Genomic DNA, 18,244 nt, shown 5'->3' with positions numbered 1-18,244 from the left:
TACTTCTTTGGTAAAAGAAAGCAGTTTCATTCTTGCACTGTCTCTGAGACCTAATAATGATGGCACAGGTCTTTGGACTACATAAAATTGCAGACTGTAACTGTTCCCAATTAAATAGCATGAAAGCACTACTGAGCCTTCTTTGTGAATTTCTTCACCTCCATAAGCAACAAGCTTTGCCCAGTTGACCAAATTAAGTTGCTCACCAGCTTTCACTTTAGCAAATCTTTCTGCTGACATCACATTACACTTTGAACCAGTGTCTGCTTTGACCTCTATGGATATACCATTGATCAGGACAGTACAAAATACTTTGTTCTTGGCTAACAAATCTACTGCATTAACCTTTTCACTGACCACTGATACATCATCTACTTAGAAAGTAAGGTTGCAGCTTTCTACACAAGTTTATAGGATGATACTAGGCTATTGGCCTGGAGACCCTTATAAGCCTAGCCAAGAATTTCACCCATGTTCCCTCAAGTCAGCACCTGTTTCCCTTGTCCAACAGGGACACAGGTGGGATCCCAGGGGGTGTCTTTTTTGTTTCCCATCCAGTCGTCCAGGTTCCTCTTAAAGAGGGCTAGACAAGTACTCTGCTTGACATGGTGAGGGAGTTTTTTCCACAGATGGGAGTCTTTGCGACACAAATCTATCCCACCAATAAGTTCTGTTAATGTCACAGACCAGGTTAAGGACTTGCATGCGGGTTGCTGGAGTGGAGTTTGTCTTACGGATATGCAGCAACTCCATCAAGGTTGGGTGTGAGATGGCCCAGACACAGGTCACCTCTGAGCAGTCTGTATGAGACTGAGTAGAGGGACAGGGCTTTTAGCTTATCTGTATAGGATAGGGTGTTTAAGACCCTGGATTTTCCTGGTCAGGAACCTCTGTGGTCTCTCCAGCTGCTGCATGTGCTTGGCAAGGAACATGCTTTCTTGAGTGACCTTTCTTATTAACTGAATTAGGTTTGCTTGATTTACAAAACTTTTGAAAATGGTTCCATTTTTTACACTTGTGGCATTGTTGATCAAATGCTAAGCACTTCTCTTTTTTAGACTCATGGTTGGCACCACAATTGCTACAGTTAACAATAAGATTTGACTTTGGTTTTGCTGACTCACCCTTATACTGTACTGAGCATACTCCTTTAACTGCGCTATTCTTGGAACTTGCTAGAAAGCTATGGGTTCTCCTCGCCACATCTACAGGGGTTGCTGCTGCCATGTGCTTAGGCCTGTTTCTGCTTGCCACATGTTAGATGCTGTCTAGAATCTGCTGAAACCACGCTCTTATCATTTGTAAGCATACTTCTGTGCCTTTCTTTGAGCTCATGGATTTGACAAATCTCTGTGGCTTTGCTCAATGTTAAGTCACTGTCACTAAGCAAAATCTTTCCCACTGCAGCACTATTACCACCACCAACAAGCCTGTCCTTTTATTAACTGCTCTTTTAAGTCACAAATATGCAGGTTTTTAGCTCTGTTTCTTAAGTCAGTGTGATGTAAGCTGCAAAAGTTTAACCTGGCTTTTGGTCTCTTGGGTAAAGTTAAGTGTCTCTCTAATGTAACATTTGTCAGGGGTTTACACGTTTCTCTAAATTTACATTTTAACCACTCAGGATCTTCCCTTGATTCAGCCGGTACCACAATATGACTGTTAGAACCTTCTCCTTTATATACTTCTGTTGCATACACAAATGAATGCCGTCTTTCAATGGCTTATGACCCGCAAGTTAAACAAAATGAATGTCCTTGTACATGCATCTTTATCAGAAAAAGCTGTTTCTATGAAAATATTGTATTCTTGCTCAAATACTCTCCAGTTCTCTGCTATATTATGATCAAGCACAAGCGGTGACGGTCTGCGAAATGCCTCTGCCATATCAACATACAGTAGTGAAGGTACTTGGAATTATGTACAAACATACACACCAAATGTATGCCAGAATTTTATGCCAGTAGTTTTAATTATGCCCAGTAGCACAACATATTATCTGAAACAACTGCACTCAGCCAAATAAGTCTCCATAGCACAAGCCACTCTGAAACCACTGCACTTTATGAAACTACTACTTATCGGTGTAAGAAATGCTTCGAAATTAGTGTACTTTGCGAATAACTACACAGAGAACAAGAACCTTTCAGAATGGCTGTACTTTGCGAAATAACTCTGCACAGCATAAGAAGCACTCTGAAATGGTGGCTTTCTGCGAATAAATGAACACAGCACAAGAAACTTTTTGAAATGGCTGTATTTTGACTACACTTTGCAGTATAACTGTACTTGAACACAGCAAACTCTTTGAAATAATTGTACTGCAATAAAGCAGACACTCTGCAAACACTTTGCAAACTCTGAGATGTTCTGAACAAACTCTAGTTATGCTTTTAGTGGCTTCTGTCAGTGCAAGGTAGTTTGTCCCCAGACACTGTCTTTTACTGAAAAACATGCAGTTGCCTTGCCCTTTTAGCTTAATTTGCCCTTTTTATTGTACTCGTTATACCTTTTTAATCTCTTATGCTCATGACATACAGGGCATTGTCAGACCCCACTCTGATGGACCTCCTGCATATCCACAAAAAAAAAAAAACAAACAGTGCCAGAATTACCCGATGTTAAGTTGTCAATCTCGCCTTCATTCTTGCTGGATGGGTTCGGAGCCGATCCTCGGCTCCGACTCGGCACTTGCTTTAGCTCGAGAACTCCTTTTACCAGCTCGAGGCAACCCTATATCCCATGATGCAAGGCGGAACTACCTCAGATCTCGTTTGCCGCTTAGCGAAAGAGGTCTCCTTTGCCAGCTGAGGTAAGTGATTTTCTAGTAAAATCAGAAAAAGCTTAGTTAGGACTTTATTTTCCCCCTTTTAGTCTTAGTATAGTCTGTAGTATATTACAACCTACCCTATTCCCTTCCTTTCAAACTTTATAACCCTTTTGTATAACCTTAGTATAAAGTTTTAGTTAGGCCTAAAACCCTATTGGTTAATCCCTTCCTGTGTGTTGTGTGTAGGGGATTAATTTGCGTGTTTGTTGGGGTTTTGTGTGTGTTACTTCCTCCTAGGATATGTCTAGGGAAGGCAAGGTCTCAGGCTTTAAGAAGTGTGACCAGTGCTGTCAGAAAATGTCTCTGACAGACGGTCACACTTCTTGTGTGTACTGCCTGGGGCCTTTGCACCTGCAGGACTCCTGTGCTTTGTGTCACGCTTTTAGCCAGAGAGTCCTGCAGGAAAGGAGGAATAAACTCATCCTCCGGGGCTTACTTAAGCCAGAAGGTTCTCCTCCTAAATTAGGGTCAGGAAAACCGCCTAAACCACCGAAGGCTGAGGCTACAGTATCCAAGCCTCCTTCGGTGGTTCCAGCTCCGTCGGAGCCGATATCGGCTCCGGCTGGAGCCGATACATTTTCTGTGAAAGTAGTGGGTTCGGTGCCGGCTGGCTCCGACACCCTGACTACTGTGGCCTTGTCGGTCCACCAAAGAAGGCGAGAGAAGACAACTAACATGGAACGTTATGGTAGGTACATAACTTCTAATTATAAACCTTGCCTGCGATATAAATAGGACCTGCTGGAGAGATATGTATGTATCACAGAGACTAGCCAGTCTATGGAACAGGCTCCCCATCCATGTAATTCATCTCTGGTTTGGCACCTATATCTCTGATGATTGTGGTTGTTGGCCTAGTAAACACCTATGAATATATTTTTCTTGTGCTTGTTTTACTTTAAACATGCTCATTATGTAAGCCAAAGACAATTCTGAGCCCCTTACAATTATTTCTGCCTGTACTATCAAATATTGTGGTTTCAAACTTTGTTTAATTAATAAATGCGTTTTTGTGCTTTTTGTTTGCTTAATAATACGTTTTGTGCTACTCATTTGATTAATAATGCATATGTTTTGTGCCTTACAAATACGCTATTTCAATTTGTGCAGATGTTCTTCATTCCACATTGCTGCAGTCCTAACCATTGGGTAGTCCGCTGTCCCAGTCGGCCCGAATACCAAAGTATATGGCTGACGTCGGTCAAGGCGCATTAGTCTGACGTCAGGGTACTAATGCGCATGACCGACGTCATATCCTCAGTCTTTTTTGCCGCATGGTCCGATGCAGAAGCAGTTTTGCGAGTGCAGGTTGGCGTTCTGAAATTTTCTGAAGTCAGAGTTTCAGACCGAATCAAAGTTGGCTAAGTACCCCGTTGGGGAATATTTTGGTTTTTCTTGCCTCAGTATTTAACCGGATGTCAGAAAAAGTGAATAACTGTATTTCTTGTGGGAAACAGATACCTCATAGGGATTACCATACCTTGTGTATACCTTGTTTAGGGCCTGAGCACGACGTTGTTGGATGCCGCTCTTGTGCTAGATTTAACAAACGCACTATTAAGAGAAGGTTAGACTGTGCCAGGTTAGTGTTGGGAAGCGTTGTAATTATAAAATGCCGCCGGATGCTCCGACGCCCGCTTCGCCCAAAAGCGCAAGGACAAAGCAGCAAAGCCTAGAGTGGAAGAACCGACAGTCCCGGACGTCGGTTCTTTAGAAGGCTCAGTGGAGCCGGAGGTTTTGCCAGGAGTTTCTTTGGAGTCTCAGGGAGAGACTTTACTGTTACAGGATGTGTCCTCTCAGGAGGTAGGCCAGGCTGAAGGGCCTTCTCAAGTGGCTGTTCTTCCCTCTCTTCCTAAGGTGGTTAGAGCCTCCCCTTCTGTTTCCAAGGCTTCTTTGAGGGGCAGGCCAGGTTTAACTTCAGTGGGGGTTTCTCCTAGCTCTTCAGGATCTTTGCCTAAGAAACATATGCTTAAAATGGCAGAGGATTTGATTACTATGATTAGAGGTTCTATGCCCCCTCCTGATAAGAGGCCTAGGGTGGAACCTGAGTTTGAGAGTTTTGAGCAGTGTTCGGAGGCTTCTGAGTCTTCGGCTGAAGACTTGCAGGAGTTTCCTCCTTATTCTGATTCTGATGTGGATGATTCTACTCCTTCAGCTTCTCCTCCTGAGGATTTTTCATTTTCAGAGACTCTGCATTCCATGAGGGAGCATTTTAAATGGGAAGGTCAAGATTTCTCTGATTCCAGGAAGAGGCTTAGGGAATTCTTCTTTTTACCCCAGCATAGGCCTTTAGCTATACCTCCTGTTCTGAATGTGGTGGAAGATGGTTTTGCAGAGGCTTCCCTGAACCCTGATTCTTTGCCTCCTGCCCCAGTTAAACCGGATAGGTACTACAGGGTGCCTGAAGCTCATAAGTATCTTTTTAAGAGTCCTAGGGCAGACCCGGAAACTGTCTCTCAGGGGCCTAAAGGTGTTAAGGCTTCTGTTGTTAAAAATCCTGTTCCTCCTGATAAAGAGGCAAGGGCTTTGGATAGATGGGGAAAGAAAGTGTATACTTCTTCCACTTTAGCCATGAGGGCGTTGAATTGCCAGTTTCACATGTTAAAGTATCAAAATTATCTCCTTTCACAATTGCAGTCTAAGGTGGATGCTCTGGCGGAAGGTATTGAGTGTAAAGAGTTGCAGGATTTAGTTCATGTGTCTGAACAGGTGGGTAAGCATTCCTTGCAATGTGGTTTTGATGCTGTGCAGGCCTCCTCGAGGGTGGCTGCCACTGGTTCTGTTCTTCGCAGGCACGCCTGGTTGAGGGATCAGAATTTAGCTGAGCATGTTAAGACAAGGATTTTGGATGCTCCTTTACAGTCTGATGTGTTGTTTGGTTCGCCTGTGGAAGCAGTTTTAAAGAAAATGGAGGACAAGGCTAAGTCTATGCAAACTGTTAAAGATTTTTTGCAGGTGCAGCCTCCGAAGTTTAGTAGAAATTGGCCTACTAAGGGATGGACATATCCTGCTTATGATTCCCAGTCTAGGGGTAGGTCTAGACGTGGTAGGGGCAGAGCTCAAGGTTCTTTTAGGCCTAGGACAGGGAGTTCACCTGCCCAGACTTCTGGTGAGGGCAGGGGTCAGTCCTTTCGTAAACAGACCCAATGACCTACCTTTTCAGCTGCCAGTGCATTCTCGTCTGGCAGCACCTTTGGGAGGAAGGCTGGCTCTTTTCAAAGAAAATTGGGATTTAATTACCCAAGACAGATGGGTTTTGGATATCATTCACCACGGTTACAGGTTTTATTTCCATACCTTGCCTCCTTTCAAAGGCATGCCAGACATTCCTCCTCTACAAAGAAAAGAGGCTCACAAGCAAATTTCTCTGTTACTCCAAATAGGGGCCATTCAGCCAGTTCCTGTACCAGAAAGGGGCCTAGGATTTTATTCTCGCCTGTTCCTAGTACCAAAGAAGGGGAACACGTGGAGACCAATTTTGGATTTATCTATACTCAACACTTATCTAGACATTCCCAAGTTCAAAATGTTGACGTTACAACAGCTTTTACCTCTGCTGGGCAAAGATCACTGGATGGTAACTTTAGATCTCAAGGAAGCTTACCTTCATGTGCCTATCAGACTAAGTTGCAGGAAGTATTTGCGTTTTCGAACTGGAAATTCCCATTATCAGTTCTCTGCATTGCCCTTTGGCTTATCTACTGCGCCCAGAGTATTCACAAAGGTTCTGGCTCCAGTGATAGCTTACTTCAGGCTAAAAGGAATTCAAATCTATCCTTACTTGGACGACTGCCTGATTCTGGCTCAAGAAAAGGAAGACCTTTTACAGCATTTGGAATATGTGATAGCAGTGCTAAGATGCCTAGGGTATTCTGTGAACGAAATAAAGTCCAGTCTAGTACCCTGTCAAGACATGTGCTTTCTGGGTGTGAGACTGAATACAGCAGTCCAGATGGCCTTTTTAACCCCGGACAAACAAAAGAATCTTTCCATTTACTTCCATCAACTATCTCTTCAGTCCGGGCTGACTGCAAGGACAGTCCTTCAAGCCTTAGGGTTCATGGCATCTTGTATTCTGGTGCTTCCCAATGCCAAACTGCATATGAGGAAGCTGCAATGGTATCTCAAAAATGTATGGACACAGCACTGCCAGGATTTGGACACTGTCATTCAAATAATACCTTGCATTCAAAAGGAATTTTTGTGGTGGGCTCAGGAATGTCACCTAAACAAGGGACTCTCTGTGACCCGGCCAGAGGCGAGTCAGATTCTAACGACAGATGCCTCAGACATTGCTTGGGGAGCTCATCTAAATGGAAAGTGGATACAAGACAAGTGGCCTGCCAGACTACAGCATCTACATATCAACATGAAGGAGATGTTAGCAGTCCAGTTTGCATTAATGGCTTTCAAGGAGTTACTTCTGCCAGGGCAGGTGTTGATTCTAACAGACAACACAACTGTCATGTGGTACATCAACAAACAAGGGGGAACACATTCTTACCCATTGTGCAGGCAAGCAATGATTTTATGGGAGACTGCGCTCAGCTTGCAACTAACTCTTCAGGCAAGGTTTCTGCCTGGAGCACAGAACTCCTTAGCAGATGTGTTAAGCAGACAAATCATGGATCCCCACGAGTGGAAACTGGATCTTCATGTATTTCGAAATTGACAGTGTCATGGGGAACTCCAGACATAGATCTGTTCGCTTCTCCACTAAACCACCAGCTGCCAAAGTTTTGCACAAAGAGGTTTCATCACACAGCTTGGAAAGTGGATGCTCTTTCTTTCAGTTGGAAAAATCTTCATGTGTATGCCTTTCCACCTCTGCCTCTTCTCCCAAAGGTGCTCCTAAAGGTCAGACAAGACAAGCCAAGGATGATTTTAATAGCTCCAGATTGGCCTCGGCAACACTGGTACCCATTACTGAGGAGTCTGGTAAGGAAGCCTCCATGGCCTTTACCTTTGATTCCACACCTGTTGTCTCAGAGGGACGGCCACCTGCTCAATGTCAAGCTTCACTCTCTTCATCTAACAGCCTGGCATATTCTGTTTTGAAACACAGCAGGTCTCAACTTCCTCAACAAGTTTTAAATGTGATTATGGAAGCCAGAAGACCTAGTACAAGGAAAGTGTACGCAGAAAAATGGAAGAGATTTTTATTTTGGAGTGCAGCAAATAAGTTGGAGATTTCTGAGCCTAATTTGAGTGTGGCTCTTCAATATCTTACTGAGTTATTGGACAAAGGTTTGTCTTTCTCTTCCATTAAGATTCATGCTGCAGCAATTTCAGCTCACTATGATTGTGACCCACCATTGTTTTCGCATCCTTTGTTCAAGCAATTTCTTAGAGGGGCAAAGAATATAAGACCCCACGAGAGCTCCTACTCCTGCTTGGGATCTCAATTTTGTGTTGGAGAAACTTACTCTACAACCTTTTGAGCCTGCGGCTACTGCTGAATTGAAATACTTGTCATGGAAGACTGCTTTTTTGTTGGCCATTACTTCTGCATGAAGGGTTTCTGAATTGCAGGCCCTTATGGCGGTAGAGCCTTTTTTGATTTTCCATAAGGATAGGGTATCATTACGTACTAATCCTTCTTTTATGCCTAAGGTGGTTTCTAGTGTGGCTTTAAACCAAACTATTCATTTGCCTACTTTCTATGCAGATCCCCAAAATAAGGGGGAAAAGATTTTGCACACTTTAGATGTACACAGGCAGTTGCGTTATTATTTAAGCAGGACTAAGGATTTTAGGCAGTCTCAGCAGTTGTTTGTTTCTCTTGCTTTGAGTTCTCAGGGCAAGCCTGTGTCAAAACAAACTATTTCTAAGTGGATTGGGTTTTGCATAGCATTTTGTTATTCCCATCATGGCAAGGGGATTCCAGCTGGGATTAGGCCTCATTCCACTAGGGCTACTGCCACTTCAACAGCATTTCTAAGGGGGTGGCAACTAAGGATATTTTGGAGGCAGCTACTTGGAGTTCAGTGCATACTTTCTCTAAGCATTACCACCTTCCTCTCTACTCTAAATCTAGGGCTGGTTTTGCCACAGCTATTTTGCAAGGCATGTTGACAGCACCTGCTTCCTTATGATTTGCCAGCCTCCCTTACCTCTGCTTTGGGATTCTACCCAATGGTTAGGACTGCAGCAATGTGGAATGAAGAACATAGTACAGTTTTGTACCTACCATAAATGTAGATGTTCGAGGATCCACATTGCTGCAGTCCAATTTACCCTCCCTCCTTCCCCTCTGTGTTTAGGGGTGGTTGTGTGGGTGAGGTTATACGCTTGTAATTTTGTGTATATTGTACATATTTTTGGTGCAGGAGTGTTTGGTGTTTTTGGTTTTGGCCTTGTCTTTTTAGGGTCTTCTGACATCTGGGGCAAGAAAAGACTGAGGATATGACGTCGGTCATGCGCATTAGTACCCTGACGTCAGACTAATGCGCCTTGACCGACGTCAGCCATATACTTTGGTATTCGGGCCGACTGGGACAGCGGACTACCCAATGGTTAGGACTGCAGCAATGTGGATCCTCGAACATCTACATTTATGGTAGGTACAAAACTGTACTTTTTCTTTAGCTTGTTTCTGGCCCTTTTCCATTTGTCTGTGCTCCATTTCACTCAGTCTGCTTGGTTTGGCTTCACTTTCCACTCTGCACCTCATGACTCGAAGAAGTAGCTTCCTTAATCCCGGGTCTGACACCATGTTGCTCGTCTGGTCAGGATAAAGCAGACGAGCAGTTGTGGACTTTGTTCAAGCAGCTTGCATTACACACAAACACATCAGGAATGAGGTTTTGTAACTTGAACTTAAATAAACTCATAAACACACTGACTACTGCATTCATAGGTTCATATTGCAGTCATTCCCACATGTTAACACTCTCGATGTTCTCTCAAAATGGCACTGCTGACTGCAAGTGCTCTGTGTTTATATGGTTCAACTCCAGGCCCATGCTTACACTTATCAAAGGTATCAGAGCTTGTCAGAGATTTGTGATGCATAGCTAGGCTTAATAAGGCCCTTGTGTTAATTAGTCTAGTAAACAATGCACACACACTATCTGGAAATGCTTCTTAAAGGTACATACAATCACTTTGATCTACAAAACTCATTCACCATCCAGAAAAATGCCCTGTACTGTAAAACTTGTTACTGTCCTACTGTCCACACAGGGACACCCATTCTTGTAGCAAATTCAGGTCTGTATTAGATCACTGAACGCTTATAAAAGAGAACGGTGATTGATCGAACTTATGTAAGCAAAAGCTTAAAATATTGAAGCAACAGAAACCCGAATTCTTTTCCTAGGGAAAGAATTCGGTTGTCCATTTCTGTTGCTTCGGTATTTTCAGTGCTGTGGTGGAAAGTTACGGGTCGGGTTCAGGTAAGTGTGTGATTGTGTGGATGTGAGTGTTAAGGCGGGTTAGGTGAGTTAGGGTTAGGGCGCGGGTTAGATATGTGTGTGATTGTGTGGATGTGAGGGTTAGGGCAGGTTAGGTGAGTTAGGGAGCGGGTGAGGTGAGTGTGCGATAGTGACGGACCTTAGGGTTAGGGTTTGGGTTAAGGTAAGTGGATAGTTAGTGGTGTGTGTATAGTTTAGTGTAGGGTTAGGTGTCTGTTCTGACAGTTCGAGATTGTAAGCTTTCGCTTACATAAGTTCGATCAATCACCGTTCACTTTTTTAAGCGTTCGGTGATCTAATATAAGCCCGCAAATTCTTATTACTCACAAGTAAGTTAAATAATGTTGCAGGAGACATGCTGTATTCCTAATATGGTTGCTAAACTCTGTAATAGCATTCCCACACAAATTAAAACTCTCCAATAAACTTAGTAGTTTTAAACCATTGCTTAAACAACATCTTAACCAGTCCTGGTCCTGCACATGCTCATTGCAAGGTTATGACTTTGTGTTCACTATACAGTACTCTCCTTAAACAGAATACTTTCAACATCTCACTGAAATGACAACATTTTTATGCATAACTGTTGCCTGTGCAATCCATTAAGTTGAATGTGGGCTTTCTCTTTAGTAACTTCTACCTCTGTAAAATTTTAGAATGTGTAAATATAGCTGCTGTATGTGTTTAAAAATAAAGATGTAACTACTGTGTGTTTATCTGGAACAGAGTATAATGCAGTGTAAACAAAGAGCATTTCTCCTCAGGATTCTGCTGAAAATGGGAAGTAACCATTCGGACTTTCCCAGTAAACAAAGACAAGTAAATAAATTATTCTCTACTATTTAATAGACAAAGCCAAGAGGCTGGTCATGCTTTAGATTGCACTCTCCACCTCTTGTATGTATACAAGTTAGTGGTGGGTGATCTCTGAAATTTTTGTCATTTTGTAGCCCCACAGTTCGGCGTGCACTTCCCAAGGAACCTGTATCCAGGTTTATTTAGGTGCTTCCATCCTATTTCCTGTCCTGAAGTTAGGTCTCAATTTTTTTTTGGATCTGATCATTCTTCCAGAGATTATCATTGCGTGCCTTTTCTCAAGTATTTAGGGGGAGTTTTATTTTATGAAATGTATGTAGACCTGTTTGTTTTATACCTTATCCTTTGATCGACAAAGCCAAGATAATAAAAAGTTCAACATTGTGATCACCACCATATTGGCTAATACAAAATAGTGGTTTCCAGTCTTGCATTCTCTGCCTTCTTTATACCCAAAGTTTTAGACAGGTACAAGAGTACAGCATATGATTGTCCTTGGTATGAATGACTCTGGTTTACATCCGAAAGAAGGGTCATCTATACTTGCGATTCCACTGCCATTGACATATGACCAAGACTGCACAGATGCCTACAGAAAATCTCAGCATAACGTGCTATGTCAAGCACAGGTAAAGCTGGTTGCTTCCAAGCCTAATGTAAAGTACTGGACATGAATAAACAAAGAGTAACGGAATCTTTAAACTGATAAAGTAAGAAGAAAGGATCGGGGTCACTTAAAGAGTTACTTAATCAGGTGAAAGATCAGTGACCAACCTGAAGTGGCAAAGAAAAAAAAAAATACCTATTTTAGTAGGACACTGTGGAGTGACTGACCTCCCCTTAAGAACAGTTAAAAAGAAGGCACCGTTATCATTATCCTGTCACCAAAAAAAATAAATAAATAATTAGGCCAGCATAGTGAAGCCCAAACTACAGCCCAAGCAACCTATGTCGATTAGCAGCTTGGCATCTGAAGCACTATCAAGGAGGGATGGGTGTTTCCATCGGGGGGGCATTCATCTAGGTTTTACCTGTTGGGGGAGGCATGGTCTGTAAATGGGTAGTGTTCAGATGTAACAGGCGAATGCAAGAGAAGGGGATTGTAATGGGATTGGTCATAAAGGGAAAAAATCTCTTGGTAGAAGCAGTCAACAGCATGACCTCTTAGAATGCCCTTGGGTTCCACTACATCCCCATTCTTAGAGCAGAGAGATTAGCTTTTTCTGATTATAATTGTTTTTAAGGATGGTAGCTTAGTAGGTTAACACGTCCCTCATGGGTCAGAAAAGGCTTAGGTTCATAGATGTGTACTAGGCTAATGCTCCCTGGAGCCTTTACAAGCCTAGCTCATAGAAGTGCCCTGGCATTGTGCTACCCGACGTTAGTTCCTAGTGCCTCTATCAAGTAGAGCCACTGCAGTGATCCCTGGGGTAAACTTTCTATTTCCCATCCACTCATCCATATTTCTCTTGAAGAGGGCCAGTGAGGTGCTCTGACTTGTATGGGAAGTCTATTCCAGAGCATGGGCAGTCTCTGGGTTATGAACCCTGTCCCTCCAGCATATTCTGTTGATTGTGGTAATGAGGTTGAGGTCTCTGGAACGTGTGGTGCGGAGGGATTTGGATTTCTGTAGATGTAACATTTCTAACAGAGGTGGGCCAGACAAGACTTTGTAAGTCAAGCAGAGATCACCTCTTAGTAGACTATGTGGGACAGAGTATAGCTGGGGTTTTTTGAGTCTGTCCATGTAGGACATGTGTTTAAGGCCCAGGATCCTCTTTGTTAGGTACTTTTGTGGCCTTTCCAGCTGTTGCATGGGTCTAGTGAAGTACATGCCAAATGGGGCATTATATTCGATGACTGGCCTAATGAGAGAAGAGTAGAGAGAGATGACTTCTTTCTTCCTTCCTGGATGCAAAACCCTTTGTAATGAGATGTGCCACATAGAAGTACTTTCTGACCACAGTGGCAATGTTGTGGTCTAGGGAGAGGTTGCTGTCAACCTTTGTCCCCAGATCTCTCAACGCCTTCAGTGTTCAGTTGGCTCCCATTGATGTGGTAATTAGTGGGAACTGAGTTTTTCCCAAAGGGGATGACGACATATTTTTTTGGCATTAAGCTTAAGGCGATGGTTTCGACACCAGTCATTGGTCTCAGTGATGCCTTTCTGTAGGATGTCTACATCACTTGGGGAGTTAATAATGGCTCCCAGCTTGCAGTCGTCTGCGAACTTGGTCAGCCAGAGTCCCTCCATGTTGGCCTGGTCTTCTGAGAAGTAGATGCCAAACAGGAGAGGACCCAGGACTGATCCCTGTGGGACTCCACTTTTGACTGGTCGGCAGTCTGACTTGGAGTCTGCTACTTTCACACTGTGGAATGACACCAGAAACTTAGCCAGTTATTGAAGTCAGTCATTTTTTGCTTGTACTGCAGTATCATTCTGAGTGACGGTAGGATGATGGTCAGGGCTAGGGTCATACCTGCCTGGGCCACATAATCCGAGAGCTCCTCCATGTCTCTCTTCATGTAGTCCATGGAGATGTGTCTCAGGTCATTCACACCCACATGGACAGTGACAGAATCATACTTGTACTTGAGGAGTGATGTGAGTGCGTGAGCTGTCTGATTCTGGCACCTGATAGACTGCTGACTGTTACCTTCTCCTTATTCAGCCTAGTGAGTGGGACATCATTGTGCTTCACTATCGAGTCACCTATGATTATTGTATTGGGCAAGCTGTTTTGTCTTGGGGGCTTAGCTCACTTTCATAGTATGCCCTTCAACCTATGTGTCTTGTGTTTTGCACTGTGTTGTGGTGGCCAAGTGTGTTTCTGCCTTGGAGGTCTCTGCTGTTTGGGTAGATTTCTAATGAGAGCCTCCGCAAAGGTGTGTGTGGTTTGTGTTTTTATGTGAGAGCTGGGATGGTGGGTGTTCTGGAGGGCTATGTTTTGCATATGGTGTGGTGCAGGTGTTGACCTTCTCCTCTTAACCAGCTATTCTTGGCTTGAGAGTGCATGGCTTCCAATTTGGATATATAAGTGCATTTCTCACAAGTCTGAGTGTTGGGAGGTAAGAGGAGAGGGCTGTCTGTGTACATGAGGCAGTTGCTACACTGCCTCACAATGCCCAAGTTCACCAGGTTAATAGGAGAAAGCACAGGGAACTGACATGCCAGGAGGGATGGTCATTATTACTAAGTACTGGAGCTGTTTCCTTATATATTCTTTTAAAAGGAAAAATGTCACTCAAGGTGTCTGTAGAGAGCACTGCCAAACACTTGAGGGAAACTAATACTTAGACCCTGAAAATTTAAGAATGAAGTATTTAGACAGTTATTCTGAAGTTAGGAAGAAATCAAGCAGTACTTACTGAAAAGTAAAGAATTTAGCTTGTCAAGAGGGAAGTCGTGTGAATGGCTACTGCCTGGCTACTACTAATGCTGGTCTCAGCACAGCTTCACTCTGTTGGGATACAATACTCCTTTGCTTCTCTCACTAGAAGCAAAATGTTAGCACCAGTCCCAAGAAGAGAAGCCGGCCACAGCCTGTTTGGTGATCCATAGTCTTGCCCCAGATGATGCAAGGTTCTGCAGGCTTGTAGCCCTTTTCTGGTAGATGCCTCAAATAGCAACCAGAGCATTCAGGTACATTAAGCACAGACACTCACTCTTCAACCAGAAAGAGTCAGGAATCAAAGGCACACACACTGATCCTGCTCTCACCAGGATTAGAATATAAGCACAGATTCCAAGCTGTCACCTATAAAGCAGTTACTAAGCTTTCTGGCGATCAGCAGTCTCCAGGAAATAATGTAAATACACTCCTTCTCTCACCAGGAGAAAACAGAAGCACTAATCCCAAGATGACTACTGAGAGGCTGGTGGTTTTGCAATAGATGCTTAAAGGTAAGATGAAAAACATGGTTTATCCTAAATACTGCAGTTTGCACACGAGGAGTTGGATATGAAAGTAGGTAACTTAGGTTTTACCTGTCTAAAACGCTAAGTTTTAGTGGAGAGTCACTATTTTTAAAACAGCAAGATAGATTGAAAGGGGGTGGTCACTTTTGTATTCTTGTACTATGGAATACAGTAAGATGGCCAATAAATTTAAATAGTTGAAGGGGAGTGAGTTCACAAAATGATAATTTTGTGCTTACTCACACCAACAAGTAAAAGCAGAGATATATGGTCAAATTAACATAAGGGGCAGGAAACTAGAAAGACAGTGGTGTTTAAGAACACACTAACTGGGTGGGATGGTGGGAAAATTTTCTGTCTGTCTCAAAAGAGACAGATCTATGGTCTCTTTTCAAGTTTTAATATGCATTAAAAAGCAGAAAACAAGTAAAATACAGTGTAAAGAAAACAAATCACAGTATACAAAATAGAAAAAGGCAATAAAGTAATACATAATACAACAAATAAAAAGCAAACTAACCTTTCCCTTACAGCAAACTGTAGCAGAGTTTGGGTGAGCCTTTCCAGTAAAGCCAAAATGTTGTGTTACCACCATGTGTTTCACTGCCAAGTCTTGAACCCAGGACCCTGTGCATTACAGTTAGAGCAACATACCACTATGCCATATAAGCTTTCCCTTTAGTTAGCTCATGAGAGTTCACGTTATGTATTTAAACGCTTTGCACTGACCAGAGTGTTAAGGAATACTGATGTGAGATGAATGTTAGTCCTCTTCTGGACAAAGGCACTGCTGATGAAAATTCTGGCTAGGAAAATAGATAAGGTCATCATAAACCCAAATGTTATGACTTAATGTCCTGGTGACTGCTCCTCTGAGATTTAATGTTGTGGTAGGTGTACTTACACAGAATACTACTTTCTTTGTATTACTTCAATTGTCTTCTCAGATGGTAAGCTTTCTCAAGTTTGTGACTGATGCTTTGTCATGCTAACAGCTATTTTACATTTATTTTCAGGAATGTAATAAAAAGCAGAAGACTGAAGGAACGCTAGGCCCGACAACAGATGTCACCAGTCCTAGTGATGATGATGAAGAGGTAAATGTTTTCTCAAAGAACAGGTCTGTTCAGAGTTCTAGACACTGTAAGAAAATCAGGTGTAATTAGAAACCTAGTAATGTATCCAGGGCAGGCTTGCCTGCTGCACTTGGACTGATAAATGTGCTTGATAATAGCATGCATATATATATATATATTAATACTTACATATAACATGTATATTGGCACAAAATGGCAAAAAATGTATGTTGTGTAGTGCTTAGCTTTTCTTCAGTGCAATCAGCTTAGTCATTGTAGCAAAAGTATATGTTCTCTCATCCTTTTGTGTGAAGCTCAGCACACCATAGCAGAAGACTGACTTTTGAAGACACAGCTTTTTGCTTGTACAGTAGAGTGTAACTGAAAATCTTACGATCAGCCTTAGAAAATATAATGAAATGTTCATACTGCATAACATCATGAGAAATCATGTAGCATATGAAGTAATTGTTCTTTTATATCAAAAGTAAATATAATGTGTAACTACACACGTTTTGTAGGGTGTTTCTAGCTGCTGTTTTGATTGATAGCCATATTGTTTGATTGACCTGTTTGGACTTGATTTCCTATCGTTCATCTTTTAGGATTTTATCACAGGTGGTTATAACTCTTGATTTTCTGCTGTTTGTTATTCATTTTCTAGGAGAAATGCATCGGAAATGCATGATCAGAGATTTTATTCAAATAGCTTTGTGAAACAATAATCTATCAGCTATGGCTTTGAAAGCTGCCTGGATTTGGATAACTGTTAAGATTGCATAGTGAAATTATCAGTTTGGCAGATTTTTAAAACTTCATCTATGACAGATGTGTCCAACCTGCGGCCCACGACCTTTAACGGCAACTTCAATGTACGCATGTGTCAAAACACTTTTTTCATTTTTCATGACAGTGACCTGTAACCGCAACGTTGGTGTGCGCATGCACCCTTCCCATTTTGTTTTTTTCGCACCAAAAGTAATATCTGTGTGTTTGCGCTGCTGTGTTATTTTGCGCCGAAGAATCAGTGTGTGTTTGCGCTGAAGAGGGATTCATGTACTGATTTGCCATCCTTGCCTTTGAAAGGGGCAGCACCCAACTGTATTAATAGGTAAGTGCAGAGTGAGTGCATGCATGAAAGCAAAATGTTTGTGTGCGTGAAAGCAGGTGTGAGTGTGTGTGTGTGTGTGTGTGTGTGTGTGTGTGTGTGTGTGTGTGTGTGTGTGTGTGTGTGTGTGTGTGTGTGTGTGTGTGTGTGTGTGTGTGTGTGCGCGTGTGTGTGTTGTCCTGAATTAACGTACCTGTCAACTGTATGAATTTTCAATGACTGGTATCTCCTCTGAGCTCACAAAGAGTGGGGAACAAATCGGTGGCAATCAGCTAAGTCTTTAAGTGTAGAACGCTGTATGTTTTGTCAGAACATCATGTTATAATTCCCTGAAAATTTTGTTAATAAATCAAAGGGATTGACATATGGATTATTTAGCATGCTTAGTTAAAGTCCAGTTGCTGTATTATAAACCGTTTCCATTACGGTTGAGGGTATGACTTTTGCTCAGAGGAATACAGTACATCAGAATATATCTATTTTATAGTGGTACTGCTTCAGAAATAAAAACCAAGCTTGTTTTTCTTAAGGAAGTTTTACATTGGTGGATTTATGCTTGCTCTTTCTACCAAATTTAGACTTAAGCAGTGACCCACACTACATGAAGATACAATTGTGTATGTGTCTTTCTATTTGAAGTCACCAATCGAAAGTAAATTCTGGAGTGAGAGCTCTGGCATATTTTCCTGTGAAATTTGTTAGAACATTTCAAGAGAGTCAGAAATTTGGTCCTGTATGACTAGGTATCGCTAATATTACTATATACACGTTGGTTACTGTTTCTTTCGTATTCATTTCATAATTTTCAGGCAGACAACTAAGTATATCTCAGAATCCTATCATTAGGGTGTCTTCTGAAATCATATCTAAAATAGCTATTCCTCAGACTATATGATTTTTACTGTCATTTTAAATGTATAGCATGCAGTTATTTTACTCGTTTAGGAAGACATTTACATATTTGAGAATATGCAGTCTGTTTTTCTAGATTTTGTTAGCTCATGCAGTGGGCTGTATAAAGCTGAATATTCTCTTGTTTGTTATGATAATTTTATAATGATACCAGGAAGAGTGATGTGGGGA

The 18,244-nt window shown here is 42.2% G+C and overlaps 1 protein-coding gene across 1 annotated transcript in view; it reads left to right on the top strand.

The window, feature by feature from the left end:
- The window catches only part of NARF (nuclear prelamin A recognition factor), a 700,547-nt gene that overhangs the window by 202,793 nt on the left and 479,510 nt on the right, over nucleotides 1–18,244 (top strand). Inside the window, exon 3 of the mRNA XM_044085012.1 lies at nucleotides 15,994–16,074. Within this exon, the coding sequence (XP_043940947.1) occupies nucleotides 15,994–16,074 (81 nt within the window). The remainder of the gene's footprint in view (nucleotides 1–15,993; nucleotides 16,075–18,244) is intronic.

The sequence above is a fragment of the Protopterus annectens genome, chromosome 10.part0, assembly GCF_019279795.1.
Source record: "Protopterus annectens isolate FY-2018-M chromosome 10.part0, PAN1.0, whole genome shotgun sequence".
Taxonomy (NCBI): domain Eukaryota; kingdom Metazoa; phylum Chordata; order Ceratodontiformes; family Protopteridae; genus Protopterus; species Protopterus annectens.
Note: the sequence above shows the minus strand (reverse complement) of the source record. Positions and strands in the feature narration are given on the sequence as shown.